This window comes from Bubalus kerabau, chromosome 9, assembly GCF_029407905.1.
Source record: "Bubalus kerabau isolate K-KA32 ecotype Philippines breed swamp buffalo chromosome 9, PCC_UOA_SB_1v2, whole genome shotgun sequence".
Classification (NCBI taxonomy): Eukaryota; Metazoa; Chordata; class Mammalia; order Artiodactyla; family Bovidae; genus Bubalus; species Bubalus kerabau.
Genome location: NC_073632.1, coordinates 49,676,495 through 49,698,780, shown reverse-complemented (window position 1 = coordinate 49,698,780; position 22,286 = coordinate 49,676,495). Strand labels below are relative to the sequence as shown.

The following is a 22,286-nucleotide window of genomic DNA, read 5'->3' as shown; positions in this document are numbered from 1 at the left end:
TATCTCTCATTTTTTTGCCTCTTTGGAGAACATTTACTTCCTGAACCTTTACTTTCATGTTCAGTCATTGCTAAAATCAGAATCTTTGTTTCCCCTGTTTCTCTAACCACTTAACCATAAATGAAGACAGTTAGTAAAGCATAACAGTTTCCACTTCTGCAAAAGGACTTTAAAAAAAAGCACAAATATGGAGGTTGTTGGATTTTAGTTTTGAAAATACAACCATATTTTAACACATTGAAGGGAGGTACAATAAACATAATTCATCTGAATGTTTGAAAGAATTATAAAAGATGTGATAACATGGTATATTCACATAGGCTAGATGTGTGGTAATCTTTGGCTATGCACATCTTCATAATGTAGAGAGGGGAAGAGAAAGGAATTCTGAAACAGGAAGTGAAGTGAACATTTTGGTGGCTTTACTCTTTAGTTTAGAATTCTTACAAAATAGATAATAAAAGATAGGTCAAATTTTCATTTTTGTGGGGCTTGCTGGCTGAGAGAGTAGCCTCGGCATGTCTTCACAAGCTCTTATTCTTTGTTATTTTTCTTTTTTAGACTTGGGAAACAAGTATTCAATTTTAAAGAGACTTGATGGAAAAGATGTCTGTTTTATAGCAATCCCTTTTCCTCTCCTTATTCTTACCCTTGGCTTGGGCTCTGTTATACCCACTTCACTCTGCTCTTATCTTCATAGGTGTGTTGAGATAATTGATCAGATAGGCTAGGGAACCCCAGGAACATTGATATCATCATGGTTCAATCTTGAGATGTTTCATTAACAAAAAGCTTATTATATCTCATGCAAAAACCAAAAGCTGCAGTCGTAGTATTTTGTGGCTTCATTCTTATCCTACAGCTGGCTTTCTTACAGCAAGGTTTCAGCTCTAGACTAACAGAATGTGTGATGACAGGGTTAATGATTTCTCTCATGTATTAGAAGAGAATAAAGTCCCTTTTTTGTGGTCTCCTGGTTTAACCTCACTTGTTTCACACTGGTAATTTTACCAGTGGAAAGGTAGACTAGTTTTAAGGTTAGGAGTTGGAAAGCAAAATTCTGCCGAGTGGGAGGTAATGATGGAAGATACCACTTCCAGCTCCTTCTGTGGGGGAGTCGGGGGTGGAGGGTGTCACCTGTGAAAAGGGCACCACTTAGAGGAGGCTCTTGAGTAATGATTTTTGGCTTCCCAGCTATGGGCTTAAAAGTTAGAACTTACTAGAGTTTACATGGCTTCCCAGGTGGCACTAGTGGTAAAGGACCCTCCTGCCATTGCAGGAGGCATGAGATGCTTCTTTGATCCCTGGGTTGGAATGATCCCTGGAGAAGGGCATAGCAACCCTCTCCAGTATTCTTGCCTGGAGAGTTCCATGGACAGAGGAGCCTGGTGGGCTACAGTCCATAGGGTTGCAAAGAGTCGGGCATGATTGAAGCAACTTATCATGCACAAGAGTTTTAGGTTTTATAAATGACTCTCCTAGTAAGATTGATTGTCTTATCTTGAGAAAATTACAAGGTTTTATTTAGGATTCTGTAGATGCCAAAGCCAGAGAAGGCAATGGCACCCCACTCCAGTACTCTTGCCTGGAAAATCCTATGGATGGAGGAGCCTGGTGGGCTGCAGTCCATGGGGTCGCTAAGAGTCGGACACGACTGAGCGACTTCACTTTCACTTTCATGCATTGGAGGAGGAAATGGCAACCCACTCCAGTGTTCTTGCCTGGAGAATCCCAGGGATGGAGGAGCCTGGTGGGCTGCTGTCTATGGGGTCACACAGAGTCGGACATGAGTGAAGTGGCTCAGCAGCAGTAGCAGCAGATGCCAAAGCAAAATTGTGTGGTAAGGGAAATTTAGTGTTGGTTTCTTCCCTACTTTTTCCCAGCATTCTTCCAGTTACTTGACAAATAAGCACCTGCCTTGTGCCAGGTCATCTGTTGTTTCTGGAAACGTAATGGTGAATGAAAGCAGACACAGCCTGTGCTCACTCAAGGTTTACAAGCTGTGGCAATGGCTTTTTTGGACGTGGCTCACAGTTAGTAATTTACTTTACATCCTGAGATAGTATATCCTTGGGTGTGTGCACACCACACACATAAAAACTTCTTTATCCTGTAAGATTTCCTATAACCTGGACATTGCTGATACACACTGAAGTGTGATGTGAGTCTTCCAGTTTTGTCTTTTTCAAGATTATTTTGGCTATTCTATTGCCTTTGCATTTCCATGTTCATTTTAGAATTCATTTGTTCATTTAAAAAAAATCTTGATCCTGAGATTTCGACTGGGAGTATGTTAAAGACATGTTAAAGATCAATGTCTACAAAGATTGATAACTTAAAATATTGAGCATTCCAATCTATCACCATGGTATATTTCTTAATTTTAAAATATTTTCTTTAATTTCTCTCAGTGGTATTCTTTAGTTTGTAGTACAGAGGTCTGCCATGCATTTCAATAAATTTGTTCCAGTGTCCAGTGTATTTTATGTTTTCTGATGCTATTGCAAATGGTTGTTGTTGGTCATTGCTCAGTCGTGTCTGACTCTTTGTAACCCCGTGGACTGCGGCACGCCAGGCTTCCCTGTCCTTCAGCATCTTCCAGAGCTTGATCAAACTCATGTCCATTGAGTTGGTGATGCCACCATCCCACCATCTCATCCTCTGTCATCCCCTTCTCCTCCTGTCTTCAATCTTTTTCAGTATCAGAGTCTTTTCTAATGAGTCAGGTCTTTGTATCAGATGGCCAAAATATTGGAGCTTCAGCTTCAGCATCAGTCCTTCCAATGAATATTCAGGATTGATTTCATTTGCGATTGACTAGTTTGATCTCCTTACAGTCCAAGGGACTCTAGAGAGTCTTCTCCAACACCACAATTCCAAAGCATCAATTCTTCAGTGCTCAGCCTTCTTTGTGGTCTGACTCTCACATCCATACACGACTATTGGAAAAACCGTAGCTTTGACTAGACGGACCTTTGTTGGCAAAGTATGCTGTCTAGGTTTATCATAGCTTTTCTTCCAAGGAACAAGCGTCTTTTAATTTCATGGCTGTAGTCACCATCCACAGTGATTTTGGAGCCTAAGAGAATAAAATCTGTCACTGTTTCCACTTTATCCCCTCTCATTTGCCATGAAGTGATGGGACCGGATGCCGTGATCTTCGTTTTTTGAATATTGAGTTTTAAGCCAGCTTTTTCACTCTCCTCTTTCACCTTCATCAGAAGGCTCTTTGGTTCTTCACTTTCTGCCATAAGGGTGGTGTCATCTGCATATCTGAGGTTATTGATATTTCTCCCAGCAATCTTGATTCCAGCTTGTGCTTCATCCAGACTGGCATTTCACGTGATGTACTCTGCATAGAAGTTAAATAAGCAGGGTGACAATATACAGCCTTGACGTACTCCTTTCCCTATTTGGAACCAGTCTGTTGTTCCATGTCTGCTTCTAACTGTTGCATTTTGACCTGCATACAGGTTTCTCAGGAAGCAGGTAAGGTAGTTTGGTATTCCCATCTCTTGAATTTTCCAGTTTGTTGTGATCCACACAGTCAAAAGCTTTAGCAAATGGTATTGTATGTTAACATTTAAATTTCCAGTTGATCACTGCTAATATGTAGAATCAATTGATTTTTTGATGACTTTGCTAAACTCAGTTATTAACTCTAGTGGTTATTTGGTAGCTTCTTCAAAATTTTTTTGTGTATGCAATCATGTCTGTAAATAAAAGAATTTACTTTTTTCCTTTACAATGTCTATGCCTTCTGTTCAGTAGTTCTTTTTCTTGCCTCATTTCATTAGCTAGGATGCCATACAGTGTTGAATAGAAGTCATGAGAATGGGTGTCCTTGTGTCAAATTTTGGGGAGAAATGTTCAGTCTTTTCTAGTAAGTATGATGTTGACTATAGGGTATGTGTGTTTCTGTGTCTGTGTGTGTGTTACTGTATTAGTTTTTTGTTGTTGTTGTTGTCGTGGCAACATATATATAATATAAAATTTACTATTTTAACCTTTTTAACTGTATGGTTCAAAGGCATTTTAAGTACATTGAAATTGTTGTGCAGACATCACCTCTGTTTGTCTCCAAACATTTTCATCTTCCCAAACTGAAACTCTGTACCTATTAGACAATAATACCCCTCCCTCCCAGTCCCTGGCAACCAACATTCTACTTCTGTCTCTAGGAATTTGACTCCTTTCAGTTCAGTTGCTCAGTTGTGTCCAACTCCCTGTGACCCCCATGGACTGCGGTACGCCAGGCCTCCCTGTCCATTACCAATTCCTGGAGCTTGCTCAAACCCATGTCCGTCGAGTCTGTGATGCCATCCAACTATCTCATCTTCTGTCATCCCCATCTCCTCCTGCCTTCAATCTTCCCAGCATCAGGGTCTTTTCCAGTAAGTCAGTTCTTTGCATCAGATGGCCAAAGATTTGGAGTTTCAGCTTCAGCATCAGTTCTTCCAGTCAATATTTAGGACTGATTTCCTTTAGGTTGGACTGGTTGGATCTCCTTGCAGTCCAAGGGAGTCTTAAGAGTCTTCTCCAACACGTCAGTTCAAAAGCATCAATTCTTTGGCACTCAGCTTTCTTTATGGTCCAACTCTCATATCCATACATGACTGCTGAAAAACCATAGCTTTGACTATATAGACCTTTGTTGGCAAAGTAATGTCCTCTGCCTTTTAATATGCTGTCTAGGTTGGTCATAGCGTCTCTTCTAAGGAGCAAGAGTCTTTTAATTTCATGGCTGCAGTCACCATCTGCAGTGATCTTGGATCACTCACTCCTACTTTAGGTACCTCATGTAAGTGGGATCGTATAATGCTTACTTATCCTTTTGTTTCTGAGTCATTTCATCTAGCATAGTGTCTTCAAGATTCATCCATGTTGTAGTGTGTGTCAGAATTTCATGCTTTTTTTAAGGCTAAATAATATTCTGTCATATTGTTTATACCAATTTTGTTTATTCATTCATCTACTGATGGATGTTTGGGTTTTTCCCATCTTTTGACCAGTGAATAATGCTGCTGTAAACATTGATGTACAAATATTGTTTGAATCCCAACTTTCAGGTGTCTTGTATATATCCAGAAGTGGAATTGCTAGATCACCTGATCATTTTATGATTAATTTTTTGAGGAACTGCCATACTGTTTTCCATAGCAACAGCACCATTTTACATTCCCACCAGTAATGTACAAGTTTTCCCATTTTTCCGCATCCTTATCAACCTGTTTTTGTTTGTTGTTTTCATAATATCCATCGTAATGGATATGAAGTCATATCTCATTGTAGTTTTAATTTGCATTTTTGAAATGTTATTGAGTATCTTTTCACTGTAGGTTTTTTGGTATTTGTCCATTATGAGGTCAAGGAAGTTTGCTTCTTTTTTTTAGTTTGCTAAGAGTTTTTACTGTGAATTTGTGTTGAATTTTTTCAAAAATTTTTTCAAACATTGTGAGAATTATATAATCCTTAAAAGTTTTTAACAGGAATGTAGTTGATTTACAATGTTGTGATACTTTCTGCTGTACAGTGGAGTGAATTAGTTTATATATATATATATATATATATATATATATATATATACATACATACACACATCCACTCCTTTTTAGATTCTTTTCCCATAGAGACCATTACAGGGTACTGAGTAGGGTTCCCTATGCTATACAGCAGGTTCTAATTGTTTTCTGTTTTACATATAATAGTATATATATGGGCTTCCCTGGTGGCTCAGATGGTAAAGAATCCGCCTGTAATGTGGGAGACCTCGGTTCGATCCCTGGGTTGGGAAGATCCCCTGGAGGAGGGCATGGCAACCCACTTCAGTGTTCTTGCCTGGAGAATCCCATGGTAGAGGAGCCTGGTAGGCTACAGTCCATAGGGTTTCAAAGAGTCAGACATGACTGAGGCAACTTAGTATACATGCACAGTGTATATATGTCAGTCCCAATCTCCCAATTTATCCCTCCCCTCACTTTATCCTCTGGTAACCCTTAGTTTGTTTTCTATATCTTTGACTCTACTTCTGTTTTGGAAATAAGTTCACTTATTCCCTTTTTTTGTTTCCACATGTAAGCAATATCAAATGATATTTGTCTTTCTGTTGTTTGACTTACTTCACTCAGTGTGATAATCTCTAAGGCCCTCCAAGTTGCTGCAAAAGGCATTATTTTGTTCTTTGTCATTGTTGAATATCATTCCATTGTATATATGTATCACATCTTCTTTATCCATTACTCTGTTGATGGACATTTGGGTTGCTTCCATGTCCTGGCTATTGTAAATAGTGCTGCAGTGAACATTGGGGTGCATATCTCTCTTTTTTTTAAAAAATATATTTATTTATTATTTGGCTGCACCGGATTTGGGTTGCAGCCTGCTGAACCTTTAGTTGTCACATGTGGGATCTAGTTCCCTGGCCAGGGAGTGAACCAAGGACCCCTGCATTGGGAGCAGGGAGTCGTAGCCACTGGACCACCAGTGAAGTCCCCATATATCTTTTTGAATTATTGTTTTTTTTGGGTATATGCCCAGTAGTGGGATTTTTGGGTCATATGGTAATTCTATTTTTAGTTTCTTAAGGAACCTCCATACTGTTCTCCATAGTGGCTGTACTACTTTACATTCCCACCAACAGTATAGGGGGATTCCAGGATTATCTAATTTTTTTTTAAATTGACACGTTTTTCTAGTTTTATTGAGACGTAATTCATATACAACAGTATGTGACATATGTAAGCTTAAGTTGAACAACACAGTGAATGTATTGCAAAACTAAACTTATTTCAAACTTACAGCAATAAGTTTAGTTTCCATTCATTATCTCAGTTTAATATAAATACATATGGATGTGAGAGTTGGACTATAAAGAAAGCTGAGTGCCGAAGAATTGATGCTTTTGAACTGTGGTGTTAGAGAAGATTCTTGAGAGTCCCCTGGACTGCAAGGAGATCCAACCAGTCCATCCTAAAGGAAATCAGTCCTGGGATTGGAAGGACTGATGTTAAAGCTGAAACTCCAATGCTTTGGCCGCCTGATGCGAAGAGCTGACTCATTTGAAAAGACCCTGATGCTGGGAAAGATTGAAGGTAGGAGGAGAAGGGGATGACAGAGGATGAGATGGTTGGATGGTATCACCGACTCAATGGACGTGAGTTTGGGTAAACTCTGGGAGTTGGTGATGGACAGGGAGGCCTGAGGTACTGCAGTCCATGGGGTCGCAAAATGTTGGACGACTGAGCAACTGAACTGAACTGAACTGAACAGTATAGGAGGGTTCCAGGATTATCTAATTTTTATATGTTGAATTTTATTGTGACAGGTAGTTAAATAAGTTACTTGCATGCCAGCTTGATTCATTTGAAGTATTTTTTTTAATTGAAAACTTCATTGAGATAATTATAGATTCAGATGGAGTTATAAGAAGTAATGCAGAGAAATCTCTATGCACTTTACTCATTTCCCCGCTAAGGCAACATTTTGCAAAAGTATAGTATAAATATCAAAACCAGGATATTGACATTGATTCAATTCACTGATCCTATTCAGATTTCTCCAGTTTTAATTATATAGTCATTCCTAGGTATCCACAGGGTATTGGTTTCAGTAGTCCTCGAGGATATAAAAATTTGGCAATATTCATGTCCCTTATATAAAATGGCATAGTGCAAGGAATGCACTTTGCCCTCTGTTTCTGGGAGCTCCACATCAACTGTGCTGTACTCACTTAGGTGTGTATATTTATTTCTATACAGTTTCTCACCTATGTAGGTTCATATATCCACTGCCTTAGTCAAGGTACTGAACAATTGTATTACCACAAGAATTCCTTGTGTTGCCCGTCATTTTATAACCATAGCTATTCACCCTCCAATTCTACATCCTGGCAACCACTAATCTGTTCTCCATTTCTAAAATTCTGTCATTTCAAGAATGTTATATAAATAAGAAAGCTTGTAACTTTTTAAGATTGGCTTTCTTTTTTTTTACTCAGCATAATTCAGTGAACCATCATTCAAGTCATTGTATGTATCACTATCTCTGGAAATGGCTCATCTCACAGCTTTCTTTGGCTCACGTTATGAGGTATCACCTTACATGTGAACAGCTGTTACTCAGTGAAAGACTCAAGAGTGCCTACGTGTTGGTTTCTGGGGCTCTTTCATTATAGAACTGCCTCCTCTCTGGCACTTTGCCTCACAAATTTCACCTACATTTTTGGACTCCCACAATCCTTATCTCTTAGCCCAACTCAGTTAGACCTGGGTATTTTACCTCTTTCTGTGCAGCAATCTGAAAAGTGCCTGCAAGCTAAGATCTGGAGTGACATAGGGCTCATCTTACTCCAGTTGTCTGCTGATGGGCAATTGGGTTGCTTCTACATTTTGGCTGCTGTAAATAGTGCTGCTGTGAACATTGGGATGCATGCATCTTTTAAAGTTAGTGTTTTCATTCTTTCCAGATATATGCCCAAGAGTAGAATTGCTGGATCATATGGTAGTTCTCTTTTTAGTTTTTAAAGCTATCTCCATACTGTTTTCCATAGCTACTGCACCAATTTACATTCCCACCAACAGTGTACAAGGGATAGTAGAGGAAGCCATGAGGATGAGAGACAAGACCAGCATTCCCTGGCCTGCCTGCTAGGGAATGCTGGGTGTGAAATGAACTTGATCACTTTCAGTGTCCTTAAAGCTCTGGGCTTTCTGTGAGGGAATAGGCTTCCGGTGCATGCCTTGTTAAATGCTCAGGCTGTTGATTCTTCGATTGCTAATGTGATCATAGTGATTAAAAGTTTCAGAGAGTGTGTATTTATTTAACTTTAAAATTATTAAAGTTGATAATTTAAATATAAAGTTTAACTGTATCTGAATTTAACTGTTATCTGTATCTGAATTTCTTTCAAAAGCCTATATTCTCAGCTTTTAAAAGAAGTATTATAATTGTCAATTATCCAGCTCTAATCTACAGCAATTATTTATTTGCAGTTTTTATGTTAGATGCTAGTCTATAGTTTCTTATTTTTTACTGGTGAATTTTCTATAGTGCCTGAGACAGTTCCACAGGCTTCCCTGGTGGCTCAGATGGTAAAGAATCTGCCTAGGATGTGGGAAACCCAGGTTTGATCCTCGGGTCTGGAACTTACCCTGGAGAAGGAAATGGCTACCCACTCCAATATTCTTGCCTGGAGAATTCCATGGACAGAGGAGCCTGATGGGCTACAGTCCACAGGGTCGAAAAGAGGCAGACATGACTGAGTGACTGACACTTTTTCTCATGCTAAGTAAGGGCCATTACTTATTTTATTTATTATTATTTTAAATAATAAAATAATTCTTTGATTTATACTGGTGCCTTTCAGAAGAGATACTGACTGATAGATAATCTGTAAATCTTGCCAGTTATGAACATAGTTCTCTGAAGGAAATAGTCCCCAGAGTGCTAACTAGATGTATTTCCTAAAAACAGGATTTTAACAAAAAAGAATAATATCAACATTTTATTTTTAGGTAGTTTAACATAAGAAATAAACACTCCTTTAAAAAAAAAAGTAACATAGTGTTAAGTTTTCCAGTAGCAGAGTGTGGGTTCATTATCCCAAAGCTAATGAACAATCGGTAGAGCAATCAGTACATACTGTTTAATAGTATTTTTTTTTTAAGGTACAGGGAAAACAATGGTGATGGACATGTTTTATGCTTATGTGGAAATGAAGAGGAAAAAACGTGTTCATTTTCATGGTTTCATGCTAGACGTTCACCAAAGTAAGTTGATGATCTGAAAGAAGTGATTTTTAAGTGGCCAAACACTGCAAAGTGATTTTCCTCATTTTAAAGTTCTTAATCTAAAAAATTAGATTTTTGCTAAAAGTAAGATTTTATTTAGTTTCATTTGTTTTGTGCTATATTGAAATAATTAGTAATGTGTCCAGAGTTGGTCCTAGAGACAAATTCATTCCTTCCAAATCAGAGAAGAGAGGTTACTCTGTGAAGGCCAGACATTTCCTCTACTAAGGATCAGTAAGAAATGTTAAAGCCTCACCTGTCTCACCAGGGTATTCTTGATTAGGCCCTTTCCTCCATGTCACCTTAGCATGCGGGCATTCAGTTTGTTCTTGTATGTATGCTTTATTGCTTTGTCAGTGGTCTTACATTATTTCATCTTTGCATTATTTGTTTACTGGCCATACTGTAACCTCCTCAGGGCAGGAATATTGTACTTTTCTTCAAATACTTTCAGCGTTTAGTAACATATAGTGAATGAAGTGGGCTGGGCTGGAAGTAAGGGAACATCCTGATTAGATGTGCCAGACATAGAGGGCAGGGTGACCTCCTGTGCCTGCATCCCTGAAGTCCTCAGGGCTAAGATCCATCTGTTGATCCATCAGCCACCATCTAATCATCTGTTCTGTCACTTTGTCATCTCCAAAGTGGCTGAAGAGTGGAGATGGAATGATCACAGAGTGTCCTTACAACCATGGGGATGTAGTAACATGCGAACAACTTATTTTGAGGTAGAGAAATTGCAACCAGCCTCAGTAATCATATTTGCTTATATGTGAAATTTAAACTTCATTTGTATATTCATGCTGTTTCATTTAGAGGTTTAAAAAGTGTGTACTTAGGTGTCTAAAATGTACTTTTAGTACAATATTTGATTTGTGTTTAATTTCATCCATTTAAGGAATACACCGCCTTAAACAGAGTTTGCCAAAGAGGAAACCAGGATTCATGGCTAAATCATACGATCCAATAGCTCCTATAGCTGAAGAAATTAGTGAAGAAGCATGTCTCTTATGTTTTGATGAATTTCAGGTAAGGTAGAGATGTTTCATAGATGTAGAATGGTATACTGAGTTAAGTGTGAGTATTTCAATTCTGTTCCTGATTTTATCAGTTTTTATAAATTAATACTTTATCTCTTATGACTTTAATTTTGTTATCTAGTCCTTGAGTCAGCACAGCATGACTTGCACAGGGCAAATTGACCCATCTACTTTTGTATGGCCAGTGAAAAAAAAAAGATTTTTATATTTTTTAAAAAAAGGAAAAGAGGGCTTTCCTATTGGCTCATTGGTAAAGAATCCACCTGCCAGTGCAGGAGAGGCAAGTTCTGTCCCTGGCCTGGGGAGATCCCACGTGCTGTGAAGCAACTCAGCCCACAACTATTGAGCCTGTGCTGTGAGCCTGGAAACCTCAACTATCAGCTGCTGAAGCCCATGCACCTAGAGCCTGTGCCCCTCAACAAGAGAAGCCACCGCAATGAGAAGTTTGCACACTGTTATGAAGCATAGCCCCTGCTCACCACAAACAGAGAAAGGCCTGCACAGCAGAAAAGACCCAGAACAGCCAAAAATAAATAAATAAATAAATAAATGAAATTATTAAGGAAAAAAAAAAACCAAAAATGCATCAGACAGCCTATATGGCTGGCAAAGCCTAAAATGTTTACTATTCTTCCTTTTGTAGGAAGCTTGCCTACCCTATATTCTAATCAATGGATTCACATTTCTCCTACATCATGATGTAGGGGAAATAATATTATGATTACAAAATAATATCTTTAAAGATATTTGAAGTTTTTTTTTAAAGTGTTATATAAAAAATAAAGGAGTCACACATCTCATTTAAGCCTCATCACTTATCTGTGATGAAGGAAGGGAGTGGTTGAGTTGAAATTTTAAAGTTCGTTTTGGTTTTAGGGTTTGAAATTGTGCATTTAAATTGGTCATACGTTATTTCCTGGTCTTTATTTCTTATGAGAGCAATTATCGCATCAAGGCAAGCAAAGTCTTATGCTTATTCTGTGTCCTCTGTATCCTTCTGTATCCCAGTGTTACAGTAGTAGTGGCAGTGAAAATACAGCAACAATAATAATAATATACAAGGTCTCTAGGTTAAGAATTATTTTCTCTTTATTTGACTGTTCTTTTTGGTAGTTCTGAAATGCTTTTTCTAAGATGCTTACCGTAAGTGCAATTGATTATTGGAATGAAAATAGAAAAATCCATATGTACTGAATATAAGCTCAAAATAAATCCGTGAGTACTGAATATAAGCTTAAAAACAGGGCATCACACCCAAAACTTTTGAAAAAATATTTCTGGACCCGAGTGCAGAAACTCCTGTGTCTGATTGCCTAGAATAAAGGCCCAGAGAACTTTCAAGAGTTGGGGACTAACATTAGTTATATGCCTACCCGTGGCTCAACTGGTAAAGATTCTGCCTGCAATGCAGGAGACCTGAGTTCAATCTGTAGGTTGGGAAGATCCCCTGGAGAAGGGAATGGCTACCCACTCCATTATTCTGGCTTGGAGAATTCCATGAACTATATAGTCCATGGGGGTCTCAAAGAGTCAGACATGACTCAGCAACTTTAACTTTTCACTTTACCTCAAGGCAGGCCCTGGGTGAGTCATACATCTCATCTAAGCCTCACACTGTATTTGTAATGAAGTGAGGAAATTGCCCTGGTTGAATTTTAAAGTTTCTTCCAATTTTAAGATTCTCTGAAATTATGCATTTAAATTGGTAGTGCATTATTTCCTGTTATTCTGTGCGAGTTAGTGGGTAGATCTATGGCCAGGATGCCTTTATCCCAAATGAGGCAAGTTGGTCTCCTCTAGCAACTCAATTGGAGAAGGTGATGGCACCCCACTCCAGTACTCTTGCCTGGAAAATCCCATGGATGGAGGAGCCTGGTAGGCTGCAGTCCATGGGGTCTCTCAGAGTCGGACAGGACTGAGCTACTTCACTTTCATTTTTCACCTTCATGCATTGGAGAAGGAAATGGCAACCCACTCCAGTGTTCTTGCCTGGAGAATCCTAGGGACGGGGGAGCCTGGTGGGCTGCCGTCTATGGGGTTGCACGGAGTTGGACACGACTGAAGCGACTTAGCAGTAGCTGTAGCAGCAACTCAATACACACAGCTCACAACGGTCTCAGTTTATGATAGAGGAGAAAGGAGAATTTTTATTAACCAGTAATGGTGTTACACTGAACCATCTGGGGAGGAGGAATTTTTACCTCTTTCTCCCTTCAGTCGTATTCAGACAGCCTGGCATTCGCATTCACCCTTTGTATTGTAGAACTGCAAAGGTCTTCTGAAGAAAGGCTTACGGAAAGAGATGTTCCTCAGCTGCCCTGAAGAGGTACATGAGTACACGAGTGTACTACAGAAAGAGAGGGCCTTAATTTAGTTCTAAAAATAGCACCGAGTTAAGAGTTACGTGGCCTTCAACAAGTCAGTGATGAATCACTGAACGCCATCTCTCTTGGTTTCTCATTATGAGTTTTAACCAAAATATCTCTAAACAAAATTGAATCGACAGAGTTAAATTTTTTTTCCCCCTTAGAAACAGAAGTTTTACTGAAACAGGGAAACCAGTAATGTGAACAAAGCACTACTTCTGTATGTTACTTGTGTTGTGTCAGCTTTTTAAAACAAAAGAAACTTTTAGGTACATGACTCTGAGTACCTTCTTTTGCCACAGTTATCAGGTATTCAACACATTAAATTTTTGATTAAAGGTATTGAAATTAAAAATTTTAAAGTATATTATTACCCAAACTTTGTTAAGAAATTCATAGCTTACAAAGTGTCCTTACTTCACTTAATTCTATTAAATAGTTATTCTGCATGATGGAAATAACTAATAGAGTTGGCAGGACCATTGACAGGACTGTTTAGGAATGTTAGGAGAAGATAAAAATCTGGTTGTGCAAAGATCCTGAGAAGATTTATGCCAAGCAGGGCCAAATACATACTAGGCACAACAGGTTCATTGCTGAGAGTCCATGATACTTTAAGGGACCCATGAAAATAATTTCTTTTATAATTTGGAGAAGAAATGAATATATCAATAGTGAATCCAGCCTGTATCCGTCTGTATCTGTACTATATTTGTTTATACCAACACAGTTATAAAATGTAATTTATAGGTATATAGATGTATATTTATATATATGTTTAAATAAATTTATATTTTAATTGAAGAAAGGTCTTCTGAAGGTTAAAGGGCCCATGAAAATCATATTGCCATCCTCATAGTGAGGTCCTAACAGAAACCTGTCTGATTGCTGGATATTCTCTGTTGAGTTCAAATTTTAGAAAATTGATACATGGTTGTGAAGGAGAAAACAAAGCAACTATCTATCAGGATGAATCAAGTATTGTAAATGAAATGTAAGGCAACAGAAAAGATTTTTCAAATTATATATTAGAGGAGATCAAGAGGGAGACAGACCCCTTGCTTATAAAATGTTGCCTGCTAACAAAGAGAAAGTGAATGTGACACAGCTGTCTGTCATCTCCTACTTTATCTGGAGTTGCTTCATTCATTCATTTACTCATTCACCCCAGTTGTCTTAAAGAGCCTTATTCCTTTCTATAGGACCCTATCTGTCCCACAGTCACATGGATCATGTCAGGACATCTGATCTATGAGTAGCTAGTCTACAAGCTTGTCAACACCCATGGACTTGTGTGGTGTGGCCTAGTGATTAAGCCAGTCATACATTTTTTCTTGTGTATTTGAACTAAAAGGTACAGAGGGAAGTTCCCACTTAGTAATGAGCCAAGAACAAAGAGATTTAGGAAGTAGCTGAATCACTTTAGTGGAAGGAGTACCAGGGTCCTCCCTAGACAGCTGCTGAGCTCTCCAAAGCAACCTGTAATTTCAGGCCAGTTTCCAGCACCAGTTCCTAGGAGGTGCTTTCAGTGCTGTTTCATCCTGGGATCTCAAGTATAAACAAGCCCTTTCCTTTAGCTGAATCTCCTGTTTCTTGCCAAGAGTTTTGATGAGAAAGGAATTATTCAATTTATGTCTTGCTCTTATCTTCTGTATTGAAAAAAAATTTCCTGTGATCTAGAACAGATAGAGTGAATAGAAGTAAACTAATGTGAGGAAATGTCATTTTCCTTAATATCTGTTACCTCTAATGGGAGGAGGTTTACCTTGATGAACCAAAGCCCAAGAAAAGCAAAGAGAAGAGGTATACATTAGGATGCTTTTGGCTGCAGGTAACAGAAAACCCAACTTAAAACGGCTTAAACTCTAAGGCAGAATATATTATAAGATGGGATTATAAGGCAGGAGAAAGGAATGGCAACCCACTCCGGAATTCTTGCCTGGGAAATTCCATGGACAGAGGAGTCTGGCAGGCTACTCAATCAGACACAGCTGAGTGACTAAGACTTTCACTTTTCAAGATGGTGTCATCCCCCTTGCTCAACCCTGCTCCCCACCAGCCCCTGCTTCCTCTCTAACCTTATCACTCTTACTTTCAGACTCACTGAATGCTCCCTACTTTTTCCAGTCCTATTTTCTTCATAGATTAGGGAACCATAGGTATTGGCAGTTTTTATACCAAATACTTGTTTCTCACTGGAGTTCTGAAAAAAATATGCAGAAAGACTACAGAATGAGACTGAAAAACAACTTGATTGCTTTTATTTGCTCCCGTATTTCAGGGTAGCATGCTAGTATGGTAGCGTTTACCCTCTTCCCTTGAGCAAAGTTGGCCTGAATGTTCTAGAATGAAAAATGTTGATAGTCTTGCTTTTTTGTTTTCCCTGCAGTACCAAACTTGAACCTTGGAGCTTATCACTGCATGCAAGAAAAGACTAGTATTTGCATATACTTTTTGGAGAAAAGCCAGGGAAAGCGAGAATATAAGGGCAAGAATGAGGGCAGAGTTGATCACTGAGCAGAGCCTAAACAGATCGCTAAACAGAGATGGCTCAGAGGTTAAAGCGTCTGCCTGCAAGGCAGGAGACTGGGGTTCAATCCCTGGGTCAGGAAGATCCCCTGGAGAAGGAAATGGCAACCCACTCCAGTATTCTTGCTTGAGAATCCCATGGACGGAGGAGCATGGTAAGTTATAGTCCACAGGGTCGCAAAAGTCAGATGCGACTGAGCGACTTCACTTTCACTTTCACTTTGGAGAAAAGCCAGGGAAAGGGAGAATATAAGGGCAAGAATGAGGGCAGAGTTGATCACTGAGCAGAGCCTAGATTTCCTAATTTCAGTATCCTGTGGACTGTCTTCCACTGGTCTTAGAAAAGCTCCTTCTAGCACATCAAAACTGGGTTAACTGCCAGTTCAGGTCTCTACTTGTCCTCCTTTTCTAAAAATCAAGAAGATAAAATGATATCTCAGAGTATTGCCGCACCAGCGCTCTGACCCCAGCGTCTGTACAATTTAGAACAAACAAGCTAAGCCTTTGCACTTTCTGCATGGAATGGCCTCCCCTACATGTCCATCATGATACTCTCTTACTTCTTCAGATCTTTGCTTAGTTATACCCTTAACAAGGCCGATAACCTGTTTAAAAATACAGTTGACTCCCACACTTCTAAAACCCCTATCCTTTTTTTTCATAACATATATTACCTCTGACATATTTCTACTTATTTATTGTTTACTACTTATTATACATATTTCTCTACAGGAGTGTAAACTCGAAGGTTGTTTTGCTGATTGATGTATCTCAAATGTCTAGAATAGTGCTTGAGTATAAATGAATGAACAAATAATAATGAGCGAGCAAATGAATGAATAAATCTTAGTATCAATTAATAACTATTGAAGTTATTGAAGTAGTCCCCCAACTAAGCCCACTTCCTTCATATGTAACAACCTGCATTTTTTCCTGTCAATGTTCTGAATTATCTTAGCATTTTTGTCTAATAGGTGAAAAATGGGATCTCATTGTTTTAATTATATTCTTTTAATAATATGGTTGGTCTTTTTTGTATATATTTGCTTACTGTTAAATCCATCTTTTGTGAACTAACTGTTGGATTCAATGACCATTTATTTATTAGGGTGCTTTTATTCTATCAGTATATGCTGTAATAATATTAGCTACTGTTTACTGAGTGTTCTGTATGTGCCTGTGCTCCTAACTACTGTGCTATGCTGTGTATCATTCCATCTACATCTAAAATTCTAAACGGTTACATAAAAATCATATGGTCTTATCCTCGCATACATAACATACAGAGGTAACAGTCATAGTGAACATTTCTTGAGGATTTACTATATCTAATGATTTTGCAAGGTAGTTGTTGTTACTGCCTTTATTGGATTGATGAGAGAATTAAGGGTCAGAGAAGTTGAGTTACTTTTCCAAGGTTACAGAGCTGGTAACTCTTGAATCCATCATCAGTGCTCTTATTCACTAGTAATAAAGGCTATGTTGTATGTTCTTTATGTTATATGTCTTCTATTATATGTTTAAATATATAGACCTAGAACTAGATGGGTTTTTAGAAAATCTTTTAATGATAGAATGTAGAAATTATCCTAAAGCCTAGTAAGCCTAGTACATGCATTGCTGATTTGCTAGTGCAGTTTTTAGGCACTTTAATCTCTGACAGTGTGTCTGCAATCACCACTTCACTTTAAAAATTGAATCCTATTACTGGTCTTAATTTTTAACTAATTATTATTGACCATTAGATGGTGTTAATATAATATTTATTTTATAGGGGGATGAATAGGAACAATTGTTGCTTAAAAACAATAATATATTCTTTCTTTTCTCTTAAATTTAGGGCTTTTTTAAGATTATGTTTTGGTAGCATTCAGATTACATTTGCAGAAGGTCAGTTTTACCAAGCGTAGTATTTCAGTTTTACCTGTTATCAAATGCACTGTTCTTGTTTGAGATATTTGTCTAGATAGAATATTTTTATGTGTTTTAATAATTACTGAAATAAAAGAATAGGTTTTCCTTAAAGTTTTCTTTAGGGTCTTCATTTATATTCTCTTTGAATATTAATGTTTATTATTAAGCCATTTATGATTCTGAAGATATCAGAATACTGAAGGAGACTGAATTTTTTTTAAAATGTTTTCTCATGTTTCTTTTAGGGACACTGGATAGATATTTTACTAATATGGTCCAAAAAAAAAAAAAAGAATTCTGATGAGCAGAATATCATGCAAAATTCTCCTCTATAAGCTATCAATATCATTTAAAAAATAGTTTTGACCGTTTTTATAAAACAGGAAAGCTATTAAAAACTGCTAATAAAAAATAGGTGCTTATTTTTGTGCTAATACTAATTACTAATAATGCATGCTTATGTTTGTCACTCATTACATGGCCCTGTACCAATCAGTAGATGACTGAGACTCAAGTACTTACACATGTAAATTAACCATTAGATTTTTTTTTCCTTTTTTTTACTTAAGTGAGTCATGATGGAAAGCAACTCTAGGTCATAAAAAAATCTTTTCTCTTTAATGCTAATGAAATGTCTCCACTCTGTATTAGCAGACTACCCTTAGTGGTAATCTGTAGCCTTCTCTTTTGTTCCTGGTGGTAATGAAATGCTGGGTGATGAAAAAGCTCGCTCTTCAAGAATGTGTGGCCAATTGTCTTCTGTTCACTTATACTGTAAAATTACTGTTCCCCAGCAAAGCTGAACAAGTGCAAGGACAAGATCAAAAGAGTATGCATTGGCGCCTGGCTACACCAAGTGACTCCTGCTTTATTAATTAGCCATAGCTTCTCCAAGTTAATTTACTCTGCTAGAGCAAAAACATTCTGTAATACAAAAACAACAAATTATAATTCAACCACCAGTCCTTATTGCTTGCTTTTTCAACTTCCAGTTTAAACCTTTGCACAGTGTTATAAGGTAAATGTCCCTTCACTTATCTGAACCTTTAGGGCACAAAAGCTATTTTAATTTTTTTCAAGAAAATCAGTGAGATAGTCAAATGATCATTTTTATTCTCTAAAATTGGGTGCTTTTAATTAATAACCATCCTTTTTAAAAGTCAGTGTATTGGGAATCCAATTTAAAAGTGCAGTTGCTTCTAAAATTTGCAAGCTTGTTCTGTCCTCTCATCAGAAATGCCACTGGTGTTTAAGCATTTGAAAAGAGCCTTCTCTGTGAGTGTTTTGGCGGAAGCAAAATTTGACAGTGATCCTAAGCTCTAAATTAAATAATATCAGTACCACTTTCCTTTTCATTTTAATCACCACTTGGTAAATTCTTTAGGTCTTTTCAAATTTTTTTAGTTAATGGTTTAAAGTTAAAGCCTGAGACAGCAAAAAAAAAAAAAAAAAAAAAAGATCTGCACATTCCCATATCCTGGTTTGATTTGGTTTTGTTCAGGTGGGAAGGAAATAATTAAACTTTTGAGTGAGGTATCAGCTGAAAGAGAGAAGTGATTTAGACTTCTGTCACCCAGATTGTTGTTAGTTGTGTTACAACCATTTAGTCGGTCACTTTTAGTATTTTGATCTAATTTGAAAAAATGTCACTAGTTTCTGTGTACTTTAACATGGTTAATGTGATATATATTATGTGATATATTTTTGTGAATATAAAATACGTTTTATTGAGATTACCTAAAATGTGCTGTTAAAGGAAGATCAGAACATTTTTACACTGAGAGTAGCCAAAACCATGTTATTATATTCATAGGGTAAGGTGCAATAATTAATATCAACCTTCACTATATATTTATTTGTGAAGTCAACTTCCTTCCCTCCCTAATTTCTGTATTTCTTTGTGATTTTAAAAAGCTTTTTAAAAAAAATTATCATTAAGATTGCCTGTTAATTGTGGATTAAAAAATAATCTTAGAAAGTATCAGTGGTCATATTATCTCTAACTTAGATGAAATAGTTTTATCTGCATTGTTTATTTCTGTTTTAGTCAGAAGCTATTTTTTTTTCAGCACCCTGTTAACCATTCTTATAAGGTTGGTTTTTTTGTTTTTGGTTTTTTTTTTGTAGAAGGAATATTTGTGTTTGTGAAGGTTAGCAGAGGCTGGCTGTGCTGGAAATGACTGCAGTGCCTTTTGATTATTCATGGACAGTAATAGAAGGCACTTAAAAAGAACAATGAAATTGCTTATTTTTGTGATGGGCCATCTGTTGAATTGTTTTGTGCAACAATTGCACAATAGTATCTATGTCATATCATTCTATTTTCAACAGCAGCTGATTTTGTCTCACAGGCTACTTGTCCTTATTTCTAAAGTCCCATGACCATTTAAAGTCACCTTTTCAGGGACCTTTGCCAGAAAGGTGTTAGAAATCTCAAACAGCCTGTGTGTTTTTTTTTTTTTTCTCTCTTTTTTCCTCTCTCCTCTTTATTTGGGGAGAGAGGCTGTAATGGGAGTAGGAGGGGGGAGTATGAGGGGGGAGTTGGTTATGTTAGTTCTAATTAGTTAGATTTCCTAAATGTTTAGGACAATTATCTGTGCTTTCCACCTGTAGTTCTATGAAAGAAGTTAACATAGAATCATTTGATAATTTGCGTAGAAATGATAGGCTTGCAAAAAAGAAGAGTCAAGTTTAACCGACTACGGTCTTCCATGCTTTTAATTATCTACTCTTTTCTTCATGATAATTAGAATTTTTCTCTTGGAATTCACTTCCATATTAAAAAAAAAAAAAGATGAGCCATTAGCAAATTTGTTAGAGCAGAAGTAAAATTAAAATAAAACAAGTGTGTTGCTGTCCATAGGTCACTGACATTGCTGATGCCATGATTCTGAAACAGCTTTTTGAAAATCTGTTCAAAAATGGGGTCGTCGTTGTGGCAACATCCAACAGGCCACCGGAAGGTAAAAACAAACATTGTGCTAGTCTTATCCAATTAGGTGGAAATGAATAAGCTTTTAAAAATTCATAATTTTGTACTCATTTTATTATGTTAATAAATCTGATGACTTAGTTTTATCCTAGGTTTTATAGCTAACTTAATTTGAAAAATCAGTCGGTATTTGTATTTGAAAATGTTTTAGCATGCTAAATCCAGGTGATCTCCTGTGTTTGACGCACTTGCAGTTTTTCTCTGAGTATTCGATATGCATATTAAAAATACTGGCCTTTCTGCTTTTTATGGGTCATGAAAGAAACTAGTGAAATGAAAGGAAAAATTCCTAATTGAATCTTGGGAAAAGACTTAAAGCTTGCCTGCGTAAGTGGTTTCTGATACTTCATTTATCATTTCTGAAAAAGCACTTGTGGCTTATTAGGACATTGTTTAAGAATTAAAATATAAGAAAATATAGATAAAAACAGCAAGTTAAAATCTTGTATCTTTCAGCCCATCATGCGGTCAATTGAAGGTTGAATACTATCAAAAAATAGTATTTTATGTATTCTTAATGTTGACTGTGTGGATCACAATAAACTGTGGAAAATTCTGAAAGAGACGGGAATACCAGACCACCTGACCTGCCTCTTGAGAAACTTATATGCAGGTCAGGAAGCTACAGTTAGAACTGGACATGGAACAACAGACTGGTTCCAAATAGGAAAAGGAGTATGTCAAGGCTATATATTGTCAGCCTTATTTAACTTACATGCAGAGTACATCATGAGAAACGCTGGGCTGGATGAAGCACAAGCTGGAATCAAGATTGCTGGGAGAAATATCAATAACCTCAGATATGCAGATGACACCACCCTTATAGCAGAAAGTGAAGAGGAACTAAAGAGCCTCTTGATGAAAGTGAAAGAGGAGAGTGAAAAAATTGGCTTAAAGCTCAATATTCAGAAAACTAAGATCATGGCATCTGGTCCTATCACTTCATGGGGAATAGATGGGGAAACAGTGGAAACAGTGTCAGACTTTATTTTTTTGGGCTCTAAAATCACTGTAGATGGTGATTGCAGCCATGAAATTAAAAGATGCTTACTCTTTGGAAGCAAAGTTATGACCAACCTAGATAGCATATTCAAAAGCAGAGACATTACTTTGCCAACAAAGGTCCATCTAGTCAAGGCTATGGTTTTTCCAGTGGTCATGTATGGATGTGAAGGTTGGACTGTGAAGAAAGCTGAGCACCAAAGAATTGATGCCTTTGAACTGTGGTGTTGGAGAAGACTGTTGAGAGTCCCTTGGACTGCAAGGAGATCCAACCAGTCCATTCTAAAGGAGATCAGTACGGAGTGTTCTTTTGAAGGACTGATGCTAAAGCTGAAACTCCAGTACTTTGGCCACTTCATGCGAAGAGTTGACTCATTGGAAAAGACTCTGATGCTGGGAGGGATCGTGGGCAGGAAGAGAAGGGGACGACAGAGGATGAGATGGCTGGATAGCATCACCGACTCGATGGACATGAGTTTGGGTAAACTCCAGGAGTTGGTGATGGACAGGGAGGCCTAGCATGCTGCGATTCATGGGGTCGCAAAGAATCGGACATGACTGAGCGACTGAACTGAACTGAATGTTAACATCTGACTGGAATGCTATTATACCAGATATCCGCATGGTTAAGTCCTTTCCTCTTTCAGGTCTTTGC

At 37.6% G+C, this 22,286-nt stretch overlaps 1 protein-coding gene across 1 annotated transcript in view; it reads left to right on the top strand.

Annotated features, from left to right (window-relative positions):
• AFG1L (AFG1 like ATPase) overlaps positions 1-22,286 on the top strand; it is a 194,573-nt gene that overhangs the window by 48,973 nt on the left and 123,314 nt on the right. The window contains exons 4-6 of the mRNA XM_055535271.1: positions 9,666-9,767; positions 10,687-10,817; positions 20,501-20,600. Of these exons, the coding sequence (XP_055391246.1) occupies positions 9,666-9,767; positions 10,687-10,817; positions 20,501-20,600 (333 nt within the window). The remainder of the gene's footprint in view (positions 1-9,665; positions 9,768-10,686; positions 10,818-20,500; positions 20,601-22,286) is intronic.